At 51.9% G+C, this 24,890-nt stretch overlaps 1 protein-coding gene across 2 annotated transcripts in view; it reads left to right on the top strand.

Moving 5' to 3' along the window:
- Positions 1 to 758: 758 nt before the first annotated feature.
- The window catches only part of NOS1 (nitric oxide synthase 1), a gene marked incomplete at both ends in the record, with an annotated part of 41,524 nt that continues 17,392 nt past the window's right edge, over positions 759 to 24,890 (top strand). Inside the window, 11 exons of one of the 2 annotated variants that reach the window (XM_082065978.1) lie at positions 759 to 1,480; positions 11,304 to 11,430; positions 16,608 to 16,745; positions 17,212 to 17,357; positions 17,990 to 18,152; positions 19,293 to 19,384; positions 19,622 to 19,763; positions 21,008 to 21,147; positions 21,585 to 21,759; positions 23,280 to 23,381; positions 24,158 to 24,352. In XM_082065978.1, the coding sequence (XP_081922104.1) occupies positions 759 to 1,480; positions 11,304 to 11,430; positions 16,608 to 16,745; positions 17,212 to 17,357; positions 17,990 to 18,152; positions 19,293 to 19,384; positions 19,622 to 19,763; positions 21,008 to 21,147; positions 21,585 to 21,759; positions 23,280 to 23,381; positions 24,158 to 24,352 (2,142 nt within the window). Of the gene's footprint in view, positions 1,481 to 11,297; positions 11,431 to 16,607; positions 16,746 to 17,211; positions 17,358 to 17,989; positions 18,153 to 19,292; positions 19,385 to 19,621; positions 19,764 to 21,007; positions 21,148 to 21,584; positions 21,760 to 23,279; positions 23,382 to 24,157; positions 24,353 to 24,890 lie in introns of both variants that reach the window. The other variant, XM_082065977.1, reaches the window with a different exon arrangement.

Genomic DNA, 24,890 nt, shown 5'->3' with positions numbered 1-24,890 from the left:
TGCTGAGCTCCATGCGGCTCGACTCCTTTGCACCACTTGCTTGCACAGGGCTTTGATTTTTGCTCACAACCCAATGGCAAAGCGGGGAGGGTCCGAGTGAGGCTGCCCAGCAGCCCCTCCCAGGGCTCCCCCATTCCCCCCCGTGCTTCCCCGGCCCCCGCCAAACAGATGGTGCCGATTTTTCGCAGGGGGAGCGGAGGAAACAAAGCCCAGAGCACTGGGAGGCGGCAGCCTGTCTCCCAACCGCAGCCCGGGGGGTGACATCTGTGGGGACGTGCTGATGCATGGGGGTGTCTGTGGCGTGCCGAGCCCCGTGCTGAGCGGTGCTTATGCCTGCCTTCTCTCACTTTTCTTTCTCCTTTGTTATTTTTTTTTCTCTTTCTAGCTGAAGAAGCGCACGGACCCTTTGCAGGGATGCCAATGAAGCCAGCGGGCTGCCTGCCCCTCTCTGCCCAGCGCAGGACCAGAGGCTGACTGGGAAGCTGGCATGTTGTCCGCTCCAGCCCCTTCCATGCCCAGCGCTGCCCGCCCTGCCCCTTGCCGTGCTTTCCACCACTGATAAACCCTGTTTTGCCCAAGGCGTCACTTTGGGACAGAATGCTGCAGAAATCCAACCTGCAGCCGCAGCCCAGAGGAGTTTTGCAATAAGACCAGTTGCTTAAAAGCCAAATATTTTCTCTTTCCCTGCCCCGGCATGGTTAAACATCTCAAGCAGTGAATTTCTCTGCACACAAAGGGCGTTGAAGTCCGAGGCTGCCATGGAAGAGAATGTGTTCAGCGTGCAGCAGATCCAGCCCAACGTCATCTCGGTGAGGCTCTTCAAGCGCAAGGTGGGCGGCCTCGGTTTCCTGGTGAAGGAGCGCGTCAGCAAGCCACCCGTCATCATCTCCGACCTGATCCGGGGAGGGGCCGCGGAGCAGAGTGGCCTCATCCAAGCTGGGGACATCATTTTAGCTGTCAATGGCAAGCCCCTGGTGGACGTGAGCTATGAGACAGCACTGGAGATACTGAGAAGCATCGCCTCCGAGACCTACGTGGTCCTCATCCTGCGGGGCCCTGAGGGCTTCACCACTCACCTGGAGACCACTTTTGCAGGTGACGGGACACCAAAAACCATCCGTGTCACCAGACCCCTCTGCCTGGCTCCAAAGGCCGTTGACTTGTCCAATCCAAACCCGCACGGCAAAGAGCAGCCAGCAGCCGACCGCACCATGGGCTCCCTGTGGACAAGAGAGTTCGGGCGAGAGGCAGAGCCGATGGTCCACGTTAACGGCGTCGTTACCGGCAGCAAAGGGCAGGACGCTGGGAAGGGGAAGGAGGGTGCCTGTGGTCACCCTTGTCTCAACGGTGGCGTGGAAGATAATGAACTGCTCAAAGAAATCGAGCCCGTTCTGGATCTCCTGAAGAGCAGCAGTAAGGACGGCGATGGAGATGCACCCTCCAAGGTAGAGACAAGAGATATAGAAGTCCAGGTGGACTGGTAGGTCCCTAAATACATTTTTTTTTACATTTGGTGAAATGTGGTGGTTTTGGCTGCCTAAGGTGGCTGTTTTCAGTGTTGGTGGGCACCTCTGCAGAAACGGCTGCTCTCTGACGCAGCAGGATGGAGATGGGGAGAAAGGGATGCAAAGAAAAGAAAGGGGGGGAGGTCGTGGATGATGAGGGGAAGATAAAAGAAATGAAAAATTAAGAGTAGATGGTGGAAGAAAGGGGGAAAGATGAAAACATGGGAAATCGGGGAGACAGCAGGAGCGATGTTTCGTGGAAGCTGGGCTGTGCAATGTGGTGGATGGTGGGCTAGGCTAGGATTTGTTTCTCTTCTGTGTTCTCGATCTCATTTGGTTTTAAATTTTAAACAAAATCCCATGCCTCATTTTCCTCATCCGCCAAATCAGATTTATGGTCATGTCTGCCCTTGCTGTTCTGTTTCGGAGCTCTCCCCTTGAAATCTACTATTGATTAACTGCTGGAGAGGGAGAAGGAAGGTCAGACCGGCAGAGCACGATGCTTCCCAGGACAAATGAGTTCCAAAACCTTCTGCGATGTTAACAGTCGGGCTCTGGATTTGGGGAGGGGGTGGGGGAGCCCCAGTGCAGCTCCCACTGAAATCACAGGGAACCTCTGTGCAAGGGTGGTGGGACCTGCCTGGGGTGCCTCCTTCTTCTGGGAAAGGGGGAAACATTTCCCATCAAGGGCTAAGAAATGCCCATCCTGTGTTGAAATGCTGTTCACCCCCTCGGCCCTTTCTTGATCAGGCTAATCGTTTCAATATGTGTACATCCATATCACGAGGGTGGGGACATTTGGATGCTAGTCCCATCCTTCTTGAGAAGGGTGAAGTCCCATCCTGCGGACGGAACCACTTCGTTTCTGCTTTCTGCTCCTGCAAAGGGCCGTGGGGGGGGTGTTGCCCTCCTGATCTTGCTCAGCATCTCCCTGCCATACAGACCATCGCTCTGAGCCGAAGCAGCTCCCCGTAGCCCCTCATGCTTTGCAGGATGTTGTCAGTAGCTGTTTTTCTTTTGTACCAGCTCTCTCGCCTCCTGGCCGTTTATTAGCAATGATAAGTCACCTGCTCCCGTTGCCTTTCCCCAAGTCCCCGAACACATTTTAGTCGTGTCAAGTGCCGCAGCGGGTTGGGGCTGCCCTCGGTTATGGACTTGGCTGTATAAACCAGGAGGATTTTTTTTCAGGAGGGTTTGTTGTTCTCGGCTCAGTGACAGAGGAATTTGTAACTTCAAGTTCCTTTGCTGCACCTGTTTCCTCAGGGAAGAGAAAAAAAATGGTATTTATTTATCTTTTATCAGAAACAATGAAAGGCATGAAAGGTACGAAAGGCAGAGCTGTTGGCTGGGGACGAGCAGGATCCCTGCGGTGGGTTCCCTGCTCAGCTCAGCGCCTAATCTCCCCCATCACAAACCAACACCCACGCTCTGTGTTTTCCGTCGATTTTTTACCATTTTCAGTTGTTTTCGTGCCGTCGTTTCTGCTCTCTCCCAAAGGGCGCATCTTATCCGCGGAGGACACGGTCACTCAAAGCCCGTTAGGGTGATCACACTGAGTCAGAGCAGAGACAAAACATCATCTCAGCTCGTTGCCGCCGGCGGGTGGCAGGTGGCCGGGGACGAGCGGTGGGACAGGGCGCACTTGGGGACATCCTTCCCTGCTGTCCCCTCGCACATCCCCAGGTCTCAGCACGCTGCTTTTTGCATTTGTCTGCTTTCCGAAACTGCTGGGTTTAGTCTCTGCTGGGCAATAGGAGGTAATTTAACCCCTGGGAAGGCTGAGGGCTCCCTGCCCGTGTCCTTTAATCAGCACACACCCAACCCTGGGGGGCCCTGGTTTAAGCAACCGAAGAATTGAGACCCTGAAGGGGTTGGGCTTGACCACAAGTCTGAGAAAATGTGCCAGGGTGCTTAAAAATCTCTTCTGTCCCTCTGGTTTTTTACAACTGCTGTGATGGAGCTGGGGGACACAATCTGGTGAAGCCCCCGATGGCACAATCCTGAGCATTGATACAAGGCACAACATCACCCTTCAGACCGGCCCCCAGTGACCCCATCCTGTGCCACCAGTGCAGGTTGTCTGAGGAAATTCTGCTCTGGCTTGGGGAAAGGATGAAAAATGTGATTTTTCTTCGAGTAGTCTCTTCTTTTCATGAAGAGATTAAACCCAGACGCTTTAAATTGACTTAAACTGAAGGATCTCAAACCAGCAAGAATATTAGTGAAGTGGGTACTTCACCAAAGCTCCACTCACTTAATTTTTTAAAATATCCTTTAAAAAAAAGTCTATGTAATCTATGTACCTCGGGACTGAAAATCCACTTCTCAGTCGAAATTCATCTTCAGTCTCCTTGATGAAAAGCTGCAGCGGTCGGACTCCAGATGAGCGAGAAGCCCTGGGCTGGAGCGGAGAAGTGGGAAAAGATATATACTGCAGGGAAAACTTGTCGAGAGCTGCTCTGCTGGGTAAAGGGCATTTCGCAGCCGTCTTTCCTCCCACTCCTGCGACGGGCTGGAGATGATTCATCTCCCCGGCTTGATCTCAGACAGAGCTGGGGCATCGTGAAGGTCTTCTACAGCTGGAGTGTTCTTGGTCCATAGGAGAAACATAGAGAGGTCGGGAAGTGATGGGGAGCGGATAACTGGAGAGAATGTGTTGATTGAGGCCAAGGAAATGCCCACAAAATTTAAGTAATCCAGATCAGATTGATGTGGCTCTCACATTGTAGGCTGTGACTGCTCCCGGCTGGGGGGAGCAAGCAAAGCCAGCGTTAGTCAGAACAGGAATAGAGCTCAACCTAGACAGCAGGAGGGTGAAAAACCTTGCTCAAGGTTGAGCTGGACACCCACAGCCTGGATGACTTGGCCATCAATTCAGTTGGAGATGGGATCAACCCTGTCCTCTCGTGGTGCTGACCTTCGCAGCCAGCAGCGCTTTGCAAAGCCGGACTGGCTGGCAGAGCTGTGACAGCTTTCCCAGGGCAGAAAGGGCTGGTATAAGTGTGAGGTTTATGCAAAGGGAGCCAAACGCTTCTTGTTTGAGGTGACCTTTGCCAAAAATGATTCCAATCACACCTGATGCTTTGGGCTTCCACCCCATGTCTCTAATGTCACTTGCAAGGAAAACTGGGAATTGTGAAGTTTCCAATAGGCACGATAGAAGAAGGGGTGATGGTTTTAAACTAAAGGAGGGAGATTCAGGCTGGACATGAGGAAGAAATTGTTGCCCTGAGGGTGGTGAGAGCCTGGCCCAGGTTGCCCAAAGAGGTGGTGGCTGAACCATCCCTGGAGACATCCCAGGCCAGGGTGGATGGGGCTCTGAGCAACCTGAGCTGGTGCAGATGTCCCTGTCATGGCATGGGGGGCACTGGGGGAGCTGGGAAGGTCCCTCAAACCCAAACTATTCTTTGATTCTAAGTTTGCACTGGGGGAAAACATCAGTTTATCTGCATCCCTGCAGCCCTGGTCTGCACTCTCTGGGGCTGTTGTCCCGGCAGTGACCTGGCTTTTACTTCCAGCTCATTTCCAGCTGTAAAGTGCCCCAGGTCCATGGTCATGCCCGTGGGATGGGCTGCAGCCACGGCTCAGTGTCTGCTACTCAGCTCAAGCCATCTGCAGTGAAGTCGATCCTAAACCCGAGCATGGAAGAGGGGCGCAAGGTATGATGAGAGCTGGCATTTCTGCCACGAGGCTCACCGTGGGCTAGAAAACAAAAATAGAGTTTGATTCACTCGCTGCCAGCTAACCTGGGTCTGTTTTTCCCTCGGAGCTCTAGGGAGATTGTCAGGTCCCATCTTCCCTCCCTCTCCCCCCCACCGAGTTGCCAGTGTTTATTTTTCCTCTCAGGTCTATTCCATAACATGAACAGCATGATGGAAACATGGCAGTTTTGGTCCAAAAAGCAGCATCAGCAGCCCTGAGAGGGAGAAGTGTGCTGAGAGCAGGAATTCTGTTTATGAAGGGTTTCAAGGTTTCAGGCTCCATCCTGCATTGGAACAAACCCCGTAATTTTGCAGTTCTCGAAAAGAAAATTCTCTTCCTCCCACCTCCTTCGCCGCAGCCAAAAATCTCTTTGTGTTGCTCAAAACATTTCATTTGCATTTCTGATGTCTTCATTATTCCGTACTTGGACATGAAACTTTAAAACCTCTGAAATGAAAAGGTTTCCCTGAAACTATCATGTTATTGCCGTTCTGCAAATGGTGAAGGAGGAAGCTTTGGCGGTGAGTAACCCTCCCTTGCTCCCTCTGCAGATTCTTCCTCCTCATCACTCCGACTATAATACATCAGTTGCATCTAGAGAGGCATTTTGTGCCTTCAAACAGCATATTCCACCCAAATATACCCCGTGGAGCCCTTTTGGACCAGTCTCCAGAGCATCCTTCACCCACTCTGTACTGGTGCTGCCTCTTGCATCCCATGGGGTGGCTGCTCTCCTTGTACGTGGTCCCAGCAGACAAACCCATGGCCCATGTACGAGCCTGTGGTCTCCTGACAGATCTGAATCACGTTTGGCCTCCAGATGAGATGCCGAGGCTGGAATCCTCCGGGTGCTCTTTGGGTAGGGATGAGCGTGGCAGCTACAGGTTGCATCTGACACTGGCTGAATCTCAAACAATGCCAGTGGGACTTTGGGATCGCTTGGATCTCTTCCCAGGTCTTTATCTGTTGATGCCTACACAATGGCATTTACCAGCCTCGTATTTCATAGGTCTGTCTCCAAAGCCGCTCCGTGCAGCTTGTTCAGCTCGTTAGTCCCTAATCCCAGCACTGAGCACAGCCCAGCCATGCTCTGACCTTCTGAGGGTGCTAGGCCTTCTTCAAGCCGTGCCATGTGCTTGTTGGCGAGGCTTTTGTCCTCTTCCTTCAGTGCCATTCAAGCTCCCACTTCTCTTTTAGGAAGTGTTTTCTTGCTTTGATAGCTCGGCAACCACCAGCTCCAGGCAAGCTGGTCCCACTGCCGCATCCCACCTTTTGGAGTTATTCCTTCTGGCTCCAACATTTCCTGAGCTCTCCTCCATCCTCTGCACCCTGCAAATTGTAGCTCCTGCCCCATCTCTTTTCCCACCTCTCCCCCAAACGTGTGCTGTTGTGCCAGATCTTGCTTTAACCCTCAAGGCAAGGAGTCTGCAGCCAGCACATCTTCCAACAATTCAGCTTGTGAGATCCTCCAGCATCATGATAGAAAGGAAATATTAACTTCTGAGGACGCAATGCCCTCTGGAGTCCGGTTTTCCATGGGGTGAAAGAAAGGTGAGGCAAAAGCCATTTACTCCATCCTCTAGCACTGGAAGGAGGAGCAATGCACAGCAGAGCTTTGCTGCCGTCTCCAAGGACACACCAGGAGAGGGGGGAAAAAGGTAAAACCAAGGGATTTTTCATCCAAAGCTCAAAGTAAGCAAGGTGTGCACATGTGAGCGTCCCAAGCTCACAAGCCCAAGCACCAGCGTAGGGTTTTCAGCCACCTAGACAAGGGTTGGAAGGAATCTATCCCGATTGGCATCATGACACGAGAGCCGTCATCGGAGTGTGGACTGCGCATCATTATCAGTTCTTCCAAATTGGCCCCTGGGGACTGCGGTGGCGAGTGGTGCCTCTCATCTCCGCCTGGGAAATCAGATTCTTCTGCCAAGTAAATTGAAAGAAGCGAAGCGACAAACTTTCTTTTTGCTCTTTTTATTTTTCTTCTTTCTTTTTGGAAAAATTTCTCAAAGGGCTGTCTCAGCAACTTCCCTTCTGCTTCATCACTCTGAGCACTGCAACATCATCAAATTAGTCAAAAGAAAACAGTGGTGCCTCTCATTTCTCTGAGCAGCCAGATGCTCTTTGTGAGGTGGGGCAGCATCCGAGGTTCTGCCTGCGCACCAGTGGGGGAGGGCAGGATCCCTCTTCCTTTTTATAAGTAACAAATCTTGCTTTCAGAACAAAAGATGCCCTCAGATGGGGTCCCTTCCTAAAAACCTCCGTTAGATCCAAGAGATCTCACTAATACTATTTAATAGATCTGGCAGGAGGACCAGGTCAGAGAGGGATCTCTGGATCCTGGATCTGGCCAAACAGGTGTCTCTGAGGACAGACCTGCAGCATCACTTCCAGTTCTTCAAAGACACTAAGCGGTGATTTAAAAAATCCTGTTCAATGCCCCAAAGTGCCCAAGCTCCCCACTCCACTGCAGAGCTGGGGATGGGGCTGCTCCTGCCTCAAAACACCCCTTGGGGGAACCGCATCCCCCCATCACCCCGTGAATGTCCATTCGGGCTCTCCTGTTGATAAAGTGCTTTTGGAAATGCTCTCTGGAGCTGAGCTCGGGCACGGTGTTTTCACCATCTGGCCAGGCTCCTGGAGCGTGCGAGTGACATTCTCCTATGAACGTGGCAGGTCACCCTGCATCACTGCTGCTGGCTGGGGAAGCCAAGGCAAGAGAGGAAAATAACTGACCCAAAAGACCCTGTTCCTGCCTGGGCTCGCAAACAAGGCACTTACAAGAAATGGGCAGGAAATATTTGTAAAATGAAGCAATTGATTTCTTTAAATTTTTTTTCCCCCATCTGGGGTGAGGCTGCGGCTGCTCTGAATGGGCTTTTCTCTCCCTGTTTCTCTCCAAAAGACAGAGCCGGATACTTCTGGGCAGCGTCATCCGGGAGAGGTCTGCGCAGGGACACGCACCCACAGCCCCTCCTCACCCCACACCGAGCAAACCGCAGCACAACGCCAAGAAATACAACCGGGAGTTGGGTCTAATGGCTTTGTTGCAGCTCCACTCGGCTGTGGGTTTAGAGCACAGACTCAGGGGGAGGGCAGCACCTCGTTGCCTCGTTCCCACAGCTGTAAGTCCATTGGGAACAGTGATACACAACCCGTTTCTGCCCCAGTTGCAAACATGCAACGGGATGTGGAGTGTTTGCTCCTGAGCATCCAGCCCTTAGCACCCACCTGGACTTTGCTGTTCCTCAGGACGGAACATCTTGCTGTCAAGTGATGCTCGGGGCCAGTAAATGGGAGCAGGGACCTGCTCCAGTGGAGTAGACAAAGTAACCAGCAACAGTGATGATTTAGTTCAAGCATATGGTCTTTTTTCCGTGCCATTGGCACACGTAACGGCATTTATGGCTTTGCTGGTGTGCAGACAATGAGATTATGCATGCAGCCTCCCAGCCACTGCTGCTACCGAGTGATGAACTTCTCTCCGAGGTTCCCTCATGCTGGCAGGTGCCCATTTAGATGGGCTCGCAAACACCTTCCTGGAAGGGGCGGGTCATGCCAGCTGCCTGCGGGGAGTGCTCAGTGTCATTTGGAGGCACCTGTGGGATATCTGGCACGTTGGGGTCTGTCTGCCCAAGCCGCTCCTGTCTGCAGAGAGGCAAAGGCTGTGTCCCAGGAGGCAGGTTCCCTCTGCTGAGCCCCAGGCACCAGTACAGCCAAGGGATTTCTTCCATCACCTTCTTCCATTGCCTGGAGAACAGGAGCTGAGGGGAGACCTTCTGATCTCTGAACTGCCTGAAAGGAGCTTGGAGTCAGGGGGGTCGGGCTCTGCTCCCCAGGAACAAGCGCCAGGAGCAGAGGAAACGGCCTCAAGTTGCGCCAGGGGAGGTTGAGGTTGGATCTGGGAACAATTTCTTCCCCAAAGGGCTGTGGGGCATTGGAACAGGCTGCCCAGGGCAGTGCTGGAGTCACCATCCCTGGAGGGTTGGACAGATGGACATGAGGTTCTCAGGACATGGGGCAGTGCCAGGTGTGGGTTATGGTTGAACTCAATGATCTTGAGGGGCTTTTCCAACCAAAATGATTTCGTGATTCTATGGATTTAGTGCTTGTGTCTTGATTTTGGGCCAGTCACAGGGAGTAGCACATTGGAAGCTACATGTGATGGCTCATGTGTGCTCATCATTCCGTGTGCTCCGTGACTCTGCACTGACCTACTCTCATGGGGCTCAGGGTAAGAGAACAGGGGTGTGCAGGCATGGAAATGAGTGTTTTCAAGGAATTTAATAGCTGGCCTTAATATAGGGAGAAGAGCCAGACTGGCTGAATTTTCATCCTGCTAATTCTCTCTCTTGCTGCTAGAATTCTCTGGGTGAAGTTAGGCTGGAGGTGTCAGGAGACCCTACGCTTCACTTGGGGTGGGCTGACGTAGAGCAGAGCAGGTACAGTGCAGTTCATCATTGTTCCCAGCCCCAGGAGTGCCGTGGCTGCCACTGTGTAGCAGAGACCCAGGACCTGTTGTCTTTGGCTGCTGCTGTGTGGTGCAGCGGGTGGGGTTTCTTGTGGTTTATCTGATTGAAACCCTTTCATGTACTCGTAGGAGCCAAGTCACAAAAAACCAGCTTTTTCTTTTTGTTTTGCCTGGGGGTATAGAAAACCCAGTCAAAACTGCACCTATTGCACTTGTACCCCCTCACTTACACCCAGCTGGCCACTTTCACCCCAAGGCAGCCAATGTTTGGAAGGTGTCCAGCAGCCTGGTGTCATGTTTTGGCAGCTGAGCATTGCTCAGTAAAGGTAGAAAAACTACAGAAAGCTTAGAGCACAGGGAGATCATCTTTAAGTGGAGCGTTTTCCTTAAGCCATACCTAAAGACACAAGCTGGGGGGCAAGAGGGATTGTGAAACTGCATTTGGTTTACATCTGTATCTTCCTGAGATGGTGTCAAGAGCACCGTGCTGGTGTGAATTGTGCCCTGAGCGCATGTGTCCTACTTTGGTCGGTGCCCAGAGCCCACTGTCATTAGTGGGAAAGCTCATTATTGACTTCAGTGGGCATCTGGAAGACTTTTAAGAACTGACAGTGGGAGGAAAACAATTGCCAGGGTGTGCTGCCTGGATGGGCTGTTGAGCAAGGGTGAAGGCAACGTGGGCGTGAGCCCATTGCATCCTGTGGCCCCACAGAGCTCCATCCCACACGTGGTCCCACATGGGTGGTTGATGCCATCGGTGTAGATGCCTCAGCCCGTCTTCTTTGAATGTCACGTCTCCAAACCCCATTTGTTTTTCTGTTTTGTGAGAGCTCGTGTGGCAGTGGTTTTCCATCACCTGCCTGCATGGCATTTAGCAGCCTCACTGATGTCCCGTGGTATGTTCTCCAGACAAAACGTGCGTTGTAGACTCTGTGCACCATGAGTTACACCCATCTCACTGCACAGGCCAGGGGAGATAGCGCTGAGGCATCCTCAGTCTTACCAATACCCCCGGTTCCATGGAGGCAATCCATCAGTTCACTGGAATAAAGTCGCTTGCACTCGCCAGCATTTGCAGCATCAGTAAAGGTCAGGAAGAGGAGAGAGCGCTGTCTCTTCCTCTTGGGAGCCACCTATTTTTTCTTGGCTTTTTTTTTCCCCTCTCTTCAGCTCATAAACACCAAGCTGCTCTGCAAACCCAGCTGGTTTTGCTATCAGATTTTGCTATGAGGTTTTGCAACGGGGTTTTGCAGCTGGAAGTGCATGCGGGTCTCCTTCCCGCAGCTCCGTGCTTGCTTTCACGGGGCTCCAGTTTGGGTTTTGGGGTGCAGAGGGTCCGGTGTGTGACCCCACTAGAGCCAGTGTGGGGCTTTCCCGCTGTTTTGCAGGCACCGCACTCACTCGGGTGGTGAAATTTCCATTGTGTTTGGGTTGTCCTCGCCGCGGTGATTCATTGCCTTGGTGGAGGCAATGTGTTTCCTCCCTCCCACGGGTGATGTGTGAGTTTTCGCTCCTGCGGGAAGCAGCTGGAGCAGGTCCCAGAGCCATCGATGTGGGACCTGGTCCCACCACCCAGCCACCCCCCAGCCCATTCACCCAAATTGTTTTTAACCCTTTAGTTTCAGGGAAGGGGAAAACAAGCCACAGAAAGCCTTACCGGCCCGGATGGAGAATGACCGTGTCCTCGGTGACCTGTGGGGGAAGAGCAACGTGCCCATGGTCCTGAACAACCCCTACTCTGAAGCAGACCAGGTAAGAGCCCATGTCTTGTGCTGCTTTGGGTGGGAAGGGGCTTTGGGGGACATGACCCATCCTGGTGGGTTCTCACACCATGAAGAACCTGCAAGAACTACCCTGAAGACCTTTGATCCCAAGAGGTAATGGGACGTAGAGCCCATTTGGTCCAGAAGCTGAATTCCCCGTGGTTCAGGCAGGTTGTAGGTCACTGGAGAACGATGCTTGTCACCCAAGGGGCCAGAACGGGACGGGAGCACAGCCAGGGACCAGGACTATGAAACCTCCCTTGGGATCATCATCCCTTTTTGTGGCAAAAAGCCGAGTTGCATCGTTAAGTTCTTCTAGATTTATATGACGGTAATTCAATAGAGCACTTCAGATAATATGTTGTACGGTGCCTTTTCATCTCCTCACGCTCTACAGACATAAATTCTCCCTTGGCTCCCTTGCCAAAAGTGGATTAAGTCCACCTAGTAGCAAAGCCAGAGATGTAAGGCAGACCCTGACGGGGCGGAAAGATCACCCCAGGGAAAACATGACCTGCGTGTGCACCGATGAGCCTGTTCAGGCATACGTATCTCCCTGATGGGATTAACCAGGAGCAGGGCAGGACACGGGGGACCAGTCTGGGGCCTGTCTGGTCCCCTTGTCCCACTATATTTCTCCAGATGACGTAGTGAGGACTGTTTTCCAGAAAAGTGATTAAATAGTCGTATGAAGAATTCGGAGAAAATCAGTATTTCCTCAGCTCGGGAATGTCCTCAAGTGCAGACCACCCCAGGGTGGGTGCCACTCGTGATGTGGCTGCCCCCCAGATGTTGACCGTGACCTTGACACCCAGCAGTGTCCAGCATCACCTCCCACAGCTCTGCCAGGGGATGTTTTCCCATTTCATGGGCATTTTGCAAGATGCAAAGCCAGAAGTAAGGGGTGAGGTCACACAAGGTGACGTGGTCCCTTCATGCCCATGGAGGTGACATGGTCTTGGCTCCAGTGGCTTAACTCTTAACTCCTGGGACTCCTGAACAGAACGAACGATGCCTGTGTGCATGTTTTCAGCATGCACAGTGTCGGAGGCTCATGGGACACACGACACCCACTGTGTGGGTGCTGATGCACACACGGGGTGGCTGAGAAGCTCCTGACCAGGTTTTAACCAACCTGGTTGGGTGCTTAGATGTAGTTGGGAATGATTTCCACCCTCCCCTCGCCTGGCTGCAGCTCAGCACAGACAACCTAATGCTGAGTATTGTCCTACATCGGCACCCCGGGCATCCCCATGTCCCACCGCACTGTTAATTCGCTGTGGCAGGTATCATGAGCCCAAGGACAGGTCACAGCTCCGGTCCCTTTGCCCCAGCTCTGGAAAGATGCTGTCCCTGCCTCCTTTGCTAAGCTCCTTGCAAGTACATGTCTGTCTACAAGCACTTTATAACCTTCAGTGTTCAGAGCTTAATTTCTCGCCGTGTTAAGGCTGCCAAAACCCCCAGTCTTAAGCTGATATTAAACTCTTTAATTTTTTTTTCTTTTTCACTAGATGTGCAGCTTTCTTTTGATCCTTCTTATCCCCAGACTGGTATGCCTGCTCTTCTGGAGGCAGTTTGGTTTTCCCCCATGCTCCCTGCAGCCGTTCCCCAGGCTGTCAAGCAACCGAACTTCTTGCAAGCTGCAATAAATACTGTTAACAAGGGGCAAGTCAAGACAAGTGCAAGCTTTCTATAAACGTTGTTCTTTAAAGCAGGATTTGGTGGATTCACTTGCCCAGGTGGGGAATTCTCACTGAGGCTTGTAATAAGGTGCTAAAAGACCCGTTAGTCATTGATCCCTACCCCTCTTCTATTTGCAAAATCAGGCAGTGTGCTTTGCTTGTTCACCGGGAGCCCAGTCCCCTGACCCTAAACCTGACCCACAGAAAGTTGCTATGTTCACCCCAACCCAGATCCTATGCAAGTTGCATTTCAGTCCATACAGGTGGATTTGTCAGGAGGTCCAGGGTAACCAGTGGATTTTGCATCCGTGTAGCTACCAGGGAGAGTCATATCAGCTCTGCACTTGTAAGAATGATTTACAGCTTTATAAAAGCGAAAAACACGCTTTCAGCTAGAAGGGTTAATGCAGTCTGGAAGGAAATGCCAGCGTGCCAATATATCCACAACCAGGGCTAATGCTGCAGACCTCATCCTCCCACTGTCACAGGGTGACATACGCTGCGGTCACGGGGACCCCTGCCACCCAGCTGGGATGCGGGTGGAAAGCTGAGGAGCCATGGAGCCCCCTGGGGTCCACAGCACGGGAGGTGCTCCCCGCCATCCTGGGGCTGGGCGTGTTTCTGCCCGGCGTCTGTGCGAGCCGCAGACAGCTCGCAAGCTGCAGCCTGACGATAAGTGCCAACGCGCTCCCTTGGAAAAGATGTTTGCATAATGCATGTGCGCCCCAACCGCTACGTTTGTCTCTCCGTTTGTCCCACTCTTGAGTCACTAATATCACAGCTGCCTAATTAAAGCATGAAAGGATCTCACGCAACCTCCCTGACAGAAGCAGGGGTAATATTTGGCTTCAGCTGCGCTGCACAGGAAAGGCATCCACACACACACACAAAGCTCTTTCCCAGTTTCTGCTGGGTGTTGCTCTCTCCACAGCTGCTGTTAGATCTGGCACCCCGCTCTCTTGTAGGTGGTGTCACCTCGGCTGCTCCAGCCCCAATGGCATCCCAGGAATTCGTTGTGTCTCTGCACTGTGACCCTTTTTCGGCAAAGATTCAAACCCTGCTAGTTCTGCAGGGAAAATACAGAAAGGAAAGGGAGAAGCTTTGAGAGAGGTTGAAGGTAGAACATCTGCAGGCAGAGGTTAAGCAACTGATGTCCACCAGCTTGGACCATGAGCTTGCTCGCTCCAAAGATGGGGTCATTGCTAGATCTGGATTCATAACAGGCTCTTGGCCAGATCTGCTCTTGCAAGATGTGGTTTAGCCACACATCTCCTAAGCTGCACCAAAGCCCCATCAGCAAATTAAAACTAAATCAGAACAAAAACCTGGTGCTGGATACATCCAACACACTCTGCTTGGTGTCTGCTGCCTGGCAGGCGGAGGTACAGGTGAGGGTTGGTTTTGTTTGCGTTTTTGAGCAGCAGTCTGCAGTTATATTTTACCAGTCTCATGGAGCTGCTCTGAGTAATCATGTTCAGGAGAAAAGTGGCAAATTATCCCCTTCCATCCTAACGGTGGCCCAGGTTGGTTCAGAGAGCACAGGATGCTGTTGGTGCCTCAGGAATGGTTTAATTCTCTTAAAAGGGTAAAGCAAGCAGAATTAAATGACCAGTTACTTCCAGTGCCATAATTCAGGTCAGATTCCCCAAAACAAAAAACAAAACCGACTTAATGATATTCCAGGACTACATCTAGGAGGTCCTTTTTTATTTCCTACTGGTTTTCAGCTCTGTCTGAAGTCTTATATTTGTTTTCTGCAGTCTGGAAAGGAGAAGCTGAGATCCACTGTGTGGTCATCTGGCTCCAGGGACTTCAAAGCACTCCTTGGGAAGATCACAGGACTTGTGACATGAGGAATGTCACAGTGACCCGTGACAGCACAGCCTGTGGTGTGCAGAGAGTGGTTTTTGGAAACTGTGAGGACCAAAGAGGGTCCTACAAAGGGGTCACAATATAAACCTCTCCCACTCCATCCTCTCTGTTCCCAGCATCTGTTTTAGCGTGTGATGTTACACTGTGAGCCTCAGGCTGCTTGACAGCAAAATCTCTGTTTTCCAGGGGAAAAAAGTGTGGAGTATATGGTAAAAACAAGGACTGGGCAAAAAATGTGGCCAACATTGCCACCAGAGCAATGGAGCGGTGCCTGGAGGGGCATCAGTCTTGCAATTAATCAGGCATCAATCTCCCTCTGCTTCAGAAAAACAAAGAACTAGTTAGATCTGGAGCCTCATCTGCTTTTGTCATCCTAGTGGCCCCTGTTGTTTTCCCCCCCCGGGTTTGCTCATTAGCAAAAGTGCTTGTTCTGGAACAAGACCTTCTTCCACTGTGTGCTGGTTCTTCTTCAGTTGGTTCTTTGGGCTGCGATGCTGGATTTGTGCTGCAGCTGGGACGTGAGCCCAGAACCACCAAAAAGCAGAGTGAGACACTGCACAGCTCTGCTGAAGTCGGTGCCATCTTTAAAAACCTTGCAGGTGGATTAGAAAGGGACATGAGCTCCAGGATTCACGTAGGAAGACCGTATCAAAAGTTGGTCCAAGCCCAGATTTTCTTTGCGGACCTGTAAGCCTCTAAGTGATGGAGGCTTTGACAGGACACTCTGGTATGGGATCAAGTCTCCCCTTGAAACCTGCAGCAACACTGTAGTGATTGCGGTGACTAATTCCACCCTACTGTAACATCTGATTCTAAAAGAATTGTCTCTGCTTCCCAGCAGCACTGCAGATCTCGCTGTCCCCTGACATGCTGGCAGACACTAATTGCTCTTTAAGTGCTTGGGGTAAATAAGGGTCACAGTAGAAATAAAAGATATTATCTGAAAATGTGCAAACACAAGCTCTTGCAGCCAGCTCTTCTCCTGACAAGCTCTCTACTGGCTGAGCCTCCTCTTTACGCTGGCTTATAACTCAAGATGTGCTGGATGAGCACACCGTGATGCAGAGATTCAGAGCTGAGATTAAAGTACCCAACTATGCATAATTCAGCAACCCTCCCACTTGCATAATTTATCCATCCTTATTCCTACAATCTTGCAGCATTGATATCAAAGGAGATGTGCTGTTGGCTTGCTCAGAGGAATGATGGGCTGTTAGGTCTATCTCATAGTGCTCGTACTAGTGAGGCAGAGTTTGGCACGTGTAAAATCTGAGCAGGTGAAGCTCCTTAAAAAAAAATCTAATACATTTTAGAGAGGTAAATCTTCCACTGGGAAACTTGAACATGATGTTCTCCTAAGTCGTTTCTCTGTTTTTTAACTCTCAGTCTACAGGTTTGGCTCTTCTGTAAACAGAGGTGACTTCTCAGTTGCATTGAGAGTTGGTCGCTCCACTGTAGGATGCCAATATTTGGATCATATACCTTGTCTTAACATATTATCACTAGGATTTAAGCATAGGCATCCACTAATACAAGATGCTGCTTGTTGTTTTGTGGCCCTTTTCCTGTATCTCATTGACAAATACTAACCTCGTGCCTGGTTCTTGTCCAGCCACCGCCATCTGGGCGGCAGTCCCCGACTAAGAACACAGTGAATGGAAGTCCTTCCAAATGCCCGCGGTTTTTCAAAATCAAGAACTGGGAGACAGGCTCCGTGCTTCACGACACGCTGCACCTCAAGACGGCGATGGTGAGTAGACTTGATAGGTCTGGCCAAAAGTTGTCTGAGCACAATGGAGTGGATCACACGGTGTTTCCAAGGTGGCGTCACCTGGGAATGCAGAACTGGATGATTTTAGGCCAGGCTTCTTGTCTCTGGTGGTGGCTGAATTTCAAACATCTGGTGCAATAAGCTGGGTGAGAGGGGAGCCCATCTGGGATAAATCAGGAAAAGCACATGACTTCATGCCAACCTGGGGCAAGAATATCATGAGCCCCAATTGTCCGTATCGGGGGGGACGAGAGATGACAGCACACGCTTGAGCTGTCTTACATGTTACCCATAGGTATGAAAACAGCTAAGCTGGAAATATCCTTGTTTCTCAAAGATGCCACTGACTTCTGCATGGCTAATTATTGACTTCCCCCAGCCCAGCTCATGTAACCAAAAGCACTGCAGTAACCCAAGACACGTGTGTCTCCTTCTGTCTCCTCAGTCCACCGCGTGCACTGAGCAGATATGCATGGGCTCAGTAATGACCCCCAGCCAGCATGTCCGCAAGCCAGAAGATACCAGGACAAAAGAAGAGGTGCTCCTCTTGGCTAAGGACTTCATTGACCAGTACTACTCCTCCATAAAGAGGTAAGTATTGGCTGGAGAAGGTCGCAGGCCCTGGCTGCTGCTTATGCTGAAATGTTGTAGGAGATGTTGAGGAGGCTGTAGCATGGAGGGTGTTGGTCTTCTCCCAAGTAGCAAGTGATAGGATGATAGGTAATGGCCATAAGTTGTGCCAGGAGAGGTTGAGGTTGGATGTGGGAACAATTTCTTCCCCAAAGGGCTGTGGGGCATTGGAACAGGCTGCCCAGGGCAGTGCTGGAGTCACCATCCCTGGAGGGTTGGACAGACGGAGATGAGGTTCTCAGGACATGGGGCAGTGCCAGGGGTGGGGGAACACTTGGACTCCATGATCTTGAGGGTCAATTCCAACCTAAATGATTCTCTGATTCAATGTTCCATATGATCTGATCCTTCACACCGGGGAGTCAAAGCAGGGTGAGCCTGTGCTCCTCCACATTCAGCTGCTTCTTCAGGAGAGTTTCATTCCCAGCATTTTTTATGTACCTCCGTGCAAATTCCTGACCTCTCCCATTTGAGTTTGGTCATCTGTTCTGTGCTCAAGAAAGAAAGAACTCGTGCCCAGGTGTAAGCAGCAGGATTCCCTGCCCTCCACCTGGGTTGCTGACTGACACCTCCTCTGTTCCCCACACATGCAGATCTGGCTCCAAAGCCCACATGGAAAGGCTGGAGGAAGTGACCAAGGAGATTGAAGCCACTGACACCTACCAGCTGCGGGACACAGAGCTGATCTACGGAGCCAAGCACGCCTGGAGAAACGCAGCCCGCTGCGTGGGCAGGATCCAGTGGTCCAAGCTGCAGGTGAGCACCAGCACAGCTGGCAGGTTGCCTGGCCAAGGATGCACTGAAGTTCTAGAGGAGCAAATCTTGCTCTTCCAATACCCAGGGAAGCCCAGCAGAGGTACGGTTGGGGCTGTTCAGCCCGCATCAGGTACCTTCTCCTTGACAGCTTGGGGGGTGCACAGGCTGGGGAGTCTGGAAAAGCAGCTGTGGGGTTGGTGTAGCTGAGGTGTCTGTGTCTGAAATGGGGCCAACTAGAATGTGACGCTCTGGAGATTTTCCAAAATCAGATACTGCTCCAATATCTTACATGCTGCTTCCAAAACTGTTGTTCTGCCTGAAGAGAGGCAGCAGGACACACTCATCCTTGGTACAGAGATGTGACGGCAGGAGAAGCTTTGGCTCAGTGCCCTTCTGAGTAGCTGAAAGCGTAAGGTAGGATCTAAATTGGTGATCTCTGATGGAATCCCTTGGTATGGAGATGATGCCACTCTCTGTAACCTGGAGTACAGCTCAGGTTCTGCTGAGCAGTTCTTGTGGCTGCTTCACACAGGGTTTGGTACTGCCTGAGGCTGGGTCTCCTTCACTCCCAGCGCAGCCTTCAGTTCGTCTCTTCCACTGTTTGTTTTGGCATATCTGAACCCTGGGAGGAGCCATTTCTGCAAGAAGTTGCCTTCAAGCCTCCTGTTGACCCTCTTTCTTGGTTTCCCCATCCTTTTGTAGATGTCCCATTCCTGGAAACACTCAAGATCAGGTTGGACAGGGCTCCTGGTTTGGTTGAAGATGTCCCTGCTTGTGGCAGGGGGTTGGACTAGATGAGCTTTGAAGGTCCCTTCCAACCCAAACCCATCCTCTCAGTGGATCTCAGGCCTGACTGAGCTTCAAGTTTTGGTCTACAAGAGATGAAGAGCAGAAACCAGAACTGTTGGTGGATAAGTCAGGAATAGCAACAGGTTGAGAGCACTGCACTGAGGAGGTTTTGCTGGAGCAGCAGATGACTCACTTTTCCAAAGCAGAAGGGGCAGCTGAATTAGACATCCACATGTTGTAAAGACAGAGAAAGCCTCTAGAGCTTTCCCTGTGCTGTGTTTCTTCTGCTTGGCTCTGCCCTAGGAGCTGGAGCATCTTGTAGCGTTACCACAATTACTTTCACTCTTTCAGGTGTTCGATGCCCGGGACTGCACCACAGCCCATGGGATGTTCAATTATATCTGCAACCACATCAAATATGCCACCAACAAAGGCAACCTCAGGTGAGCCACACGGTTAATATCCGAAGGACTCTGTATGTGTGGGAACCCAGCTCAGGGCCTTGCTGACATTGACTAAGGAGATGGTTGTAGCCAGTACCTGCCCCAGGGATCGTTAGAGGGACCTGATATCAGGGGAAGGTGTCGTGGTGGTCCCAGTATTTCTCCTTGCTCTGATGACCCTTGTCCTGTGCCACTGCAATGTCCTCAGCGTTCACCAGCCCTACATCTTCCTTCCAGATCTGCTATCACTATCTTCCCACAGCGGACAGACAGCAAGCACGATTTCCGCATCTGGAACACCCAGCTCATCCGCTACGCCGGCTACAAACAGCCCGACGGCACCATCCTGGGAGACCCTGCAAACGTGGAGCTGACAGAGGTACCAGCTGAAGCACCTTCCTGGGCACCATGGGCATGGGGCTGGTGGGGGTGTGGAGAAGGTCTGACCAAGCTGAGAGAGTTGGGATGTTCAGCCTGGAGAAGTTCCAGGGAGACCTTATTGTGCCCTGTCTGTACTTAAAATGGACCAATGAGAAAGATGGGGACAGACATTTGAGCAGGGCCTGTTGCAATAGGACAAGGGGTGATGGTTTGAAACTAAAAGAGGGAGATTCAGGCCGGACATGAGGAAGAAATTGTTGCCCTTGAGGGTGGTGAGAGCCTGGCCCAGGTTGGCCAGAGAGGGCCAGGCTGGACGGGGCTCTGAGCAACCTGAGCTGGTGCAGATGTCCCTGTCATGGCAGGGGTTGGATGGATGACCTTGGAAGGTCCCTTCAACCCAAACCATTCTGTGATTCTATGATTCTGTGACCATCCCAGGAGTGAGGAACATGCTGGGCCAAGCAGGGTTTATCACACCTACTGAAGCACCATGAAGTGGGGCTGGATTTGTCTCACCTTTGGATATTTTCCCAGGAATAAAAGCTTTTTCCAGTTGTGCACAGCTGGCCATAGCTGCACTGAAAGACTCTTATCTCCTTTTGCTTTTTGCTGAGAAGGGATTGGCTGGTGGTGCTGACAGAGGAGGACATGGTGCCCACTGCTGACCTGGGCCATTGAGCATCAGGAATGAGATTTGCCTTTTGCCTCATGGCACTGCACACACAGCACCAGTGCTCTGATCAGCTCTTTCCAAACTCCCCTGCTTTTCTTACCCGTTTTCTCCTTCACCATGATGGGCACAAATAGGGTAAACAGCTTTTTCAGAGCTCTGATCCTACCTGGGGATCAGTTTGGCTGCCCAGGGCAGTGGTGGAGTCACCATCCCTGGAGGGGTCTAAAAGACGTAGAGATGAGGTACTTAGGGACATGGTTTAGAGGTGGACTTGACAGTGCTGGGCTAATAGTTGGACACAATGATCTGAAAGGTTTTTTCCAACCAAAATGATTCTATGATTCTAGGTTCATTTTCAGCCCATATACCCCTCACATGGTCCTGGCTTGGCTGTGACAGGCAGCCCTGTGTTGTAGATCCCTTGGATGGAAGTTATCACTTGGCTGTAAGGGCTGAGCAGAGATGCTGTTAGAAGCCACTGCTCAGCGCTGTGCAAGTCCCTGCCCAGAATGCTTGAAGAGCAGATGATTTGCTGGAATGTCTAAACCCCACTTTTGTTTTGCCTGTAGATCTGCATTCAGCAAGGCTGGAAGGCTCCGTACGGGCGCTTCGATGTCCTGCCTCTGCTCCTCCAAGCCAACGGCAATGACCCAGAGCTCTTTGAGATCCCTCCAGAGCTTGTGCTGGAAGTGCCCATCCGCCATCCCAAGTAAGTCAGAATAAGCCCTAAAACTGCCGGAGGGGATCAGCGGGACTCAGCTCCTCTGGTTTCACACTAAGTCACCTTGTGTCCTTGGCTTTTCTTTGCTGTGGCTTGGGTGCTTTAGTCAAGACCCTCTTTCAGTTCCTCTCCCATCTCTGATACAAAGTTGGCAGAGCCTGGAGGTGGAAAAAAGTCACATCCTTTGTCTCAGGGATGTTTTTCCTTTCCTTGAAGTCTCTCAGAACTTAGGCCACTCTGTACCACTCCCGATCTATTGCTTTTTCCCCATAAACAGCTGCTGAGGGAGATGTTGCCTCCAGGATCTACTCTGCTCACATGTCTCTCAGCCTGGTGGCTGGTAGCAAAGTAACGTCCTCCATTCCCCTGCCTGCATTGGCCAGGGGAGGTCTAGCTGGTCGCCTCACCCTCTCATGTCCCGGCAGGTTTGAATGGTTTAAGGACCTGGGCCTGAAGTGGTACAGTCTGCCAGCGGTTTCCAACATGCTCCTCGAGATCGGTGGCTTGGAGTTTTCCGCCTGCCCCTTCAGCGGCTGGTACATGGGCACAGAAATTGGGGTCCGGGACTACTGTGACAACTCTCGCTACAACATACTGGAGGTAATTCCCCTCCTTGAGGGTGCCAGGAGCTCCTAAGGGGCCACAGGTGTGTGTGAAGGTACTGGGGAACAGGCAGGACACTGGCAGAGTGTTGCCTTGAGTGGGAGAGTGCAGGACATCCAAGTGTCTCTAAGACAGGGCGGTTCCATTCTCCTGGAGCCACATGGTCAGGGTGTGATGGGCTGGCAAGTTTCTTTGTGTCCCATGGAGCCAGCTGGTATCTAACACAGCGAGTGTGATGTCTATTGAGCTCCCCATAGGATTCTCAAAGCATCTTATGGCTCAGAGGGTCATGTGCTTGACTGAGGTCAAGTGCTAAGATGTGGTGGGGCTGAGAGGTGGCTGAGACACCTGGGACACCTGAGCCCACAGGGTCCCTCTGGAGTGCTCTCCCATGGCTCAGGGACTCCCCACACTTGGGGACACAGTGAGTCAGGACAAAGCCAGGTCATGGGGAGGTGTTGGTGCAGGGGATCTGCACCCATCAAGGGAGCTCTTCTGCCCTGCCAAGGGACGTGTTGTGTTATGTGGAGGAGCTGCATCCCTACCCAGGTGCCTGAAAACCAGCGGGGTGAGAGTGAGTGTGTGTGCGTGTATGTGCCCATCTGTGGTAGCATCTGGGGGAAGGTCTCCAAGTAGAAGAAACGGGTTGAGAAAGAACAGAGTTTAGGAGCAGCGGGAGGTCTGGCATGGGAAGGGGTGCAAGGGTCTGTTCTTCCCAGCACATGGATCAGCAGCCTCGCATCCTGGGGGCAGTTTTGGGCCCCTCATGCCAAGAAAGGCCTTGAGGAGCTGGAGCGAGTTGAGAGAAGGGAACGGAGCTGGTGAGGGGCTGGAGCACAAGTGTGATGGGAGCGGCTGAGGGACCTGGGGGGTTCAGCTGGAGAGCAGGAGCTGAGGGGAGACCTTCTGATCTCTGAACTGCCTGAAAGGAGCTTGGAGCCAGGGGGGTCGGGCTCTGCTCCCCAGGAACAAGCGCCAGGAGCAGAGGAAACGGCCTCAAGTTGCGCCAGGGGAGGTTGAGGTTGGATGTGGGGAACAATTTCTTCCCCAAAGGGCTGTGGGGCATTGGAACAGGCTGCCCAGGGCAGTGCTGGAGTCACCATCCCTGGAGGGTTGGACAGACGGAGATGAGGTTCTCAGGACATGGGGCAGTGCCGGGGGTGGGGGAACAGTTGAGTTTGATGAGCTTGAGGGTCTCTCCCAGCAACTGTGATTCTATGATTTCTACTCTCAGAAAGAGAAACCATTCTCAATGGCCCTTTTCAGCAGCATTTAGTCATCTTCCTGTGCCTGGGGAAGGAAGGGAGACCAAACTGGCCATGCCTCTCTCAAGGAGAGGAAAGAGCAGGTCCACATCTCTCGAAGGAAGGGAAAACATCAGCCAGTTATGCTGCCCTGCCCTGCAGCTGCCTTGTGTCAGCCTCAACCTCCTTTGGGTTCCACTCCCCAGGCAGAGATCTTCAGTCCTTGGTTCTCGGCCATTACATGTGTTCGCTTTCTACCATGTTTTGTTACAGCAAGTGGCCAAGAAAATGAATCTGGATATGAGGAAAACCTCCTCGCTGTGGAAGGATCAGGCCCTGGTGGAGATCAACATTGCTGTGTTGTACAGCTTCCAGGTACCTGCATAGTAGGACTCTGTTGTGTTTGGGTCAGGCTTGAGGGATGCAAGCACTGGATGGAATGAGTATGGAGACATCTGCCCAAGGACAATGGCAGCAGCTGCTACACTCAACTGAAATTGGGCTGCATCCTCCTAGTTTTGGGTCATTCCAGGAGCCTGCAGTGAAATTTAATAATCTCTGTGCCCTGGATGTTGTGAAGCCATCACTACAAGTGCCTGAGCTCTGCTGGTCCAGAGGGAGTGTCCCAAGGGGGCGAGATCCAGCACTTCTGTCCCATCCATGAGGCAAGAATCAGCCCAGGTTCTCCCTCGACCTGCACTTAAAGTTGGAGTAGCAGAACTCGTTCTTGGCAACACAACTGTAAAGGGTGGGAGTTCTTCCCAGAGCTGGCTCAGAGATGCTCCTGGAGTTGTGCAAGCCATGAAAGAGTTCCCCAAGGGGCTGAGCAGGGCGTGCTCCATCCCGTCCACGCCATCGCAGTATTTACTTGGCCCATGACAAATAACAGGAAAAACAGCCATCCCATAGCGTATCTACTCATGAAAGACAAGGGCAGCATCTCAGCCCTGGAAAATAGCGTTGCTCAGTGACTGTGCTCCTTCGGAAGACAAGGGTCAGCAGTCAGTGTCATCTCCAAAGGCACAGTCCTGTAAGACTACAAGAATGTGGCATATTTGGGTCAAACAACTGCAAATATAGAATTTTGGCTTTCACTTTCTGGGGAGTATTAACCCACAGTTGTTGGCTCTGCTCTCTTCTCCCTCCAACAGTGTGACAAGGTGACCATTGTGGATCACCACTCAGCCACCGAGTCCTTCATCAAGCACATGGAGAACGAGTACCGATGCCGTGGAGGTTGTCCTGCCGACTGGGTGTGGATTGTCCCACCAATGTCCGGCAGCATCACCCCAGTTTTCCATCAGGAAATGCTCAACTACCGTCTCACACCCTCCTTTGAGTACCAGGTACATTCTAGCAGTGCTGGGTGCCCAGAGGTAGAGCCAAGAGCAGGGTGGGAGCAGGAGGTCAGTGTACACAGGAAGGGGAGGGACATCATGGAGCACAAGTGTGCTGGGGAGCGGCTGAGGGAGCTGGGGTGGTTTATTCTGGAGAACAGGAGCTGAGGGGAGACCTTCTTGCTCTCTGCAACTGCCTGTGAAAGGAGGTTGGAGCATGAAAGGTGTTGGTCTCTTCTCCCGAGTAGCAAGTGATAAGGCGAGAGGAAACGGCCTCAGGTTGCACCAGGGGAGGTTGAGGTTGGATGTGGGAACAATTTCTTCCCCAAAGGGCTGTTGGGCATTGGAACAGGCTGCCCAGGGCAGTGCTGGAGTCACCATCCCTGGAGGGTTGGACAGACAGAGATGAGGTTCTCAGGACATGGGGCAGTGCCAGGGTGGGTTATGGTTGGACTCGATGATCTTGAGGGGCTTTTCCAACCAAAATGATCCTGTGATTCTGTCATCTAGTCCCATCAACAAGCTGCCCTCAAGGCAATAAAGACCA

The sequence above is a fragment of the Streptopelia decaocto genome (genome assembly GCF_964273445.1).
Source record: "Streptopelia decaocto genome assembly, chromosome: 15".
Lineage (NCBI taxonomy): Eukaryota > Metazoa > Chordata > Aves > Columbiformes > Columbidae > Streptopelia > Streptopelia decaocto.
Note: the sequence above shows the minus strand (reverse complement) of the source record. Positions and strands in the feature narration are given on the sequence as shown.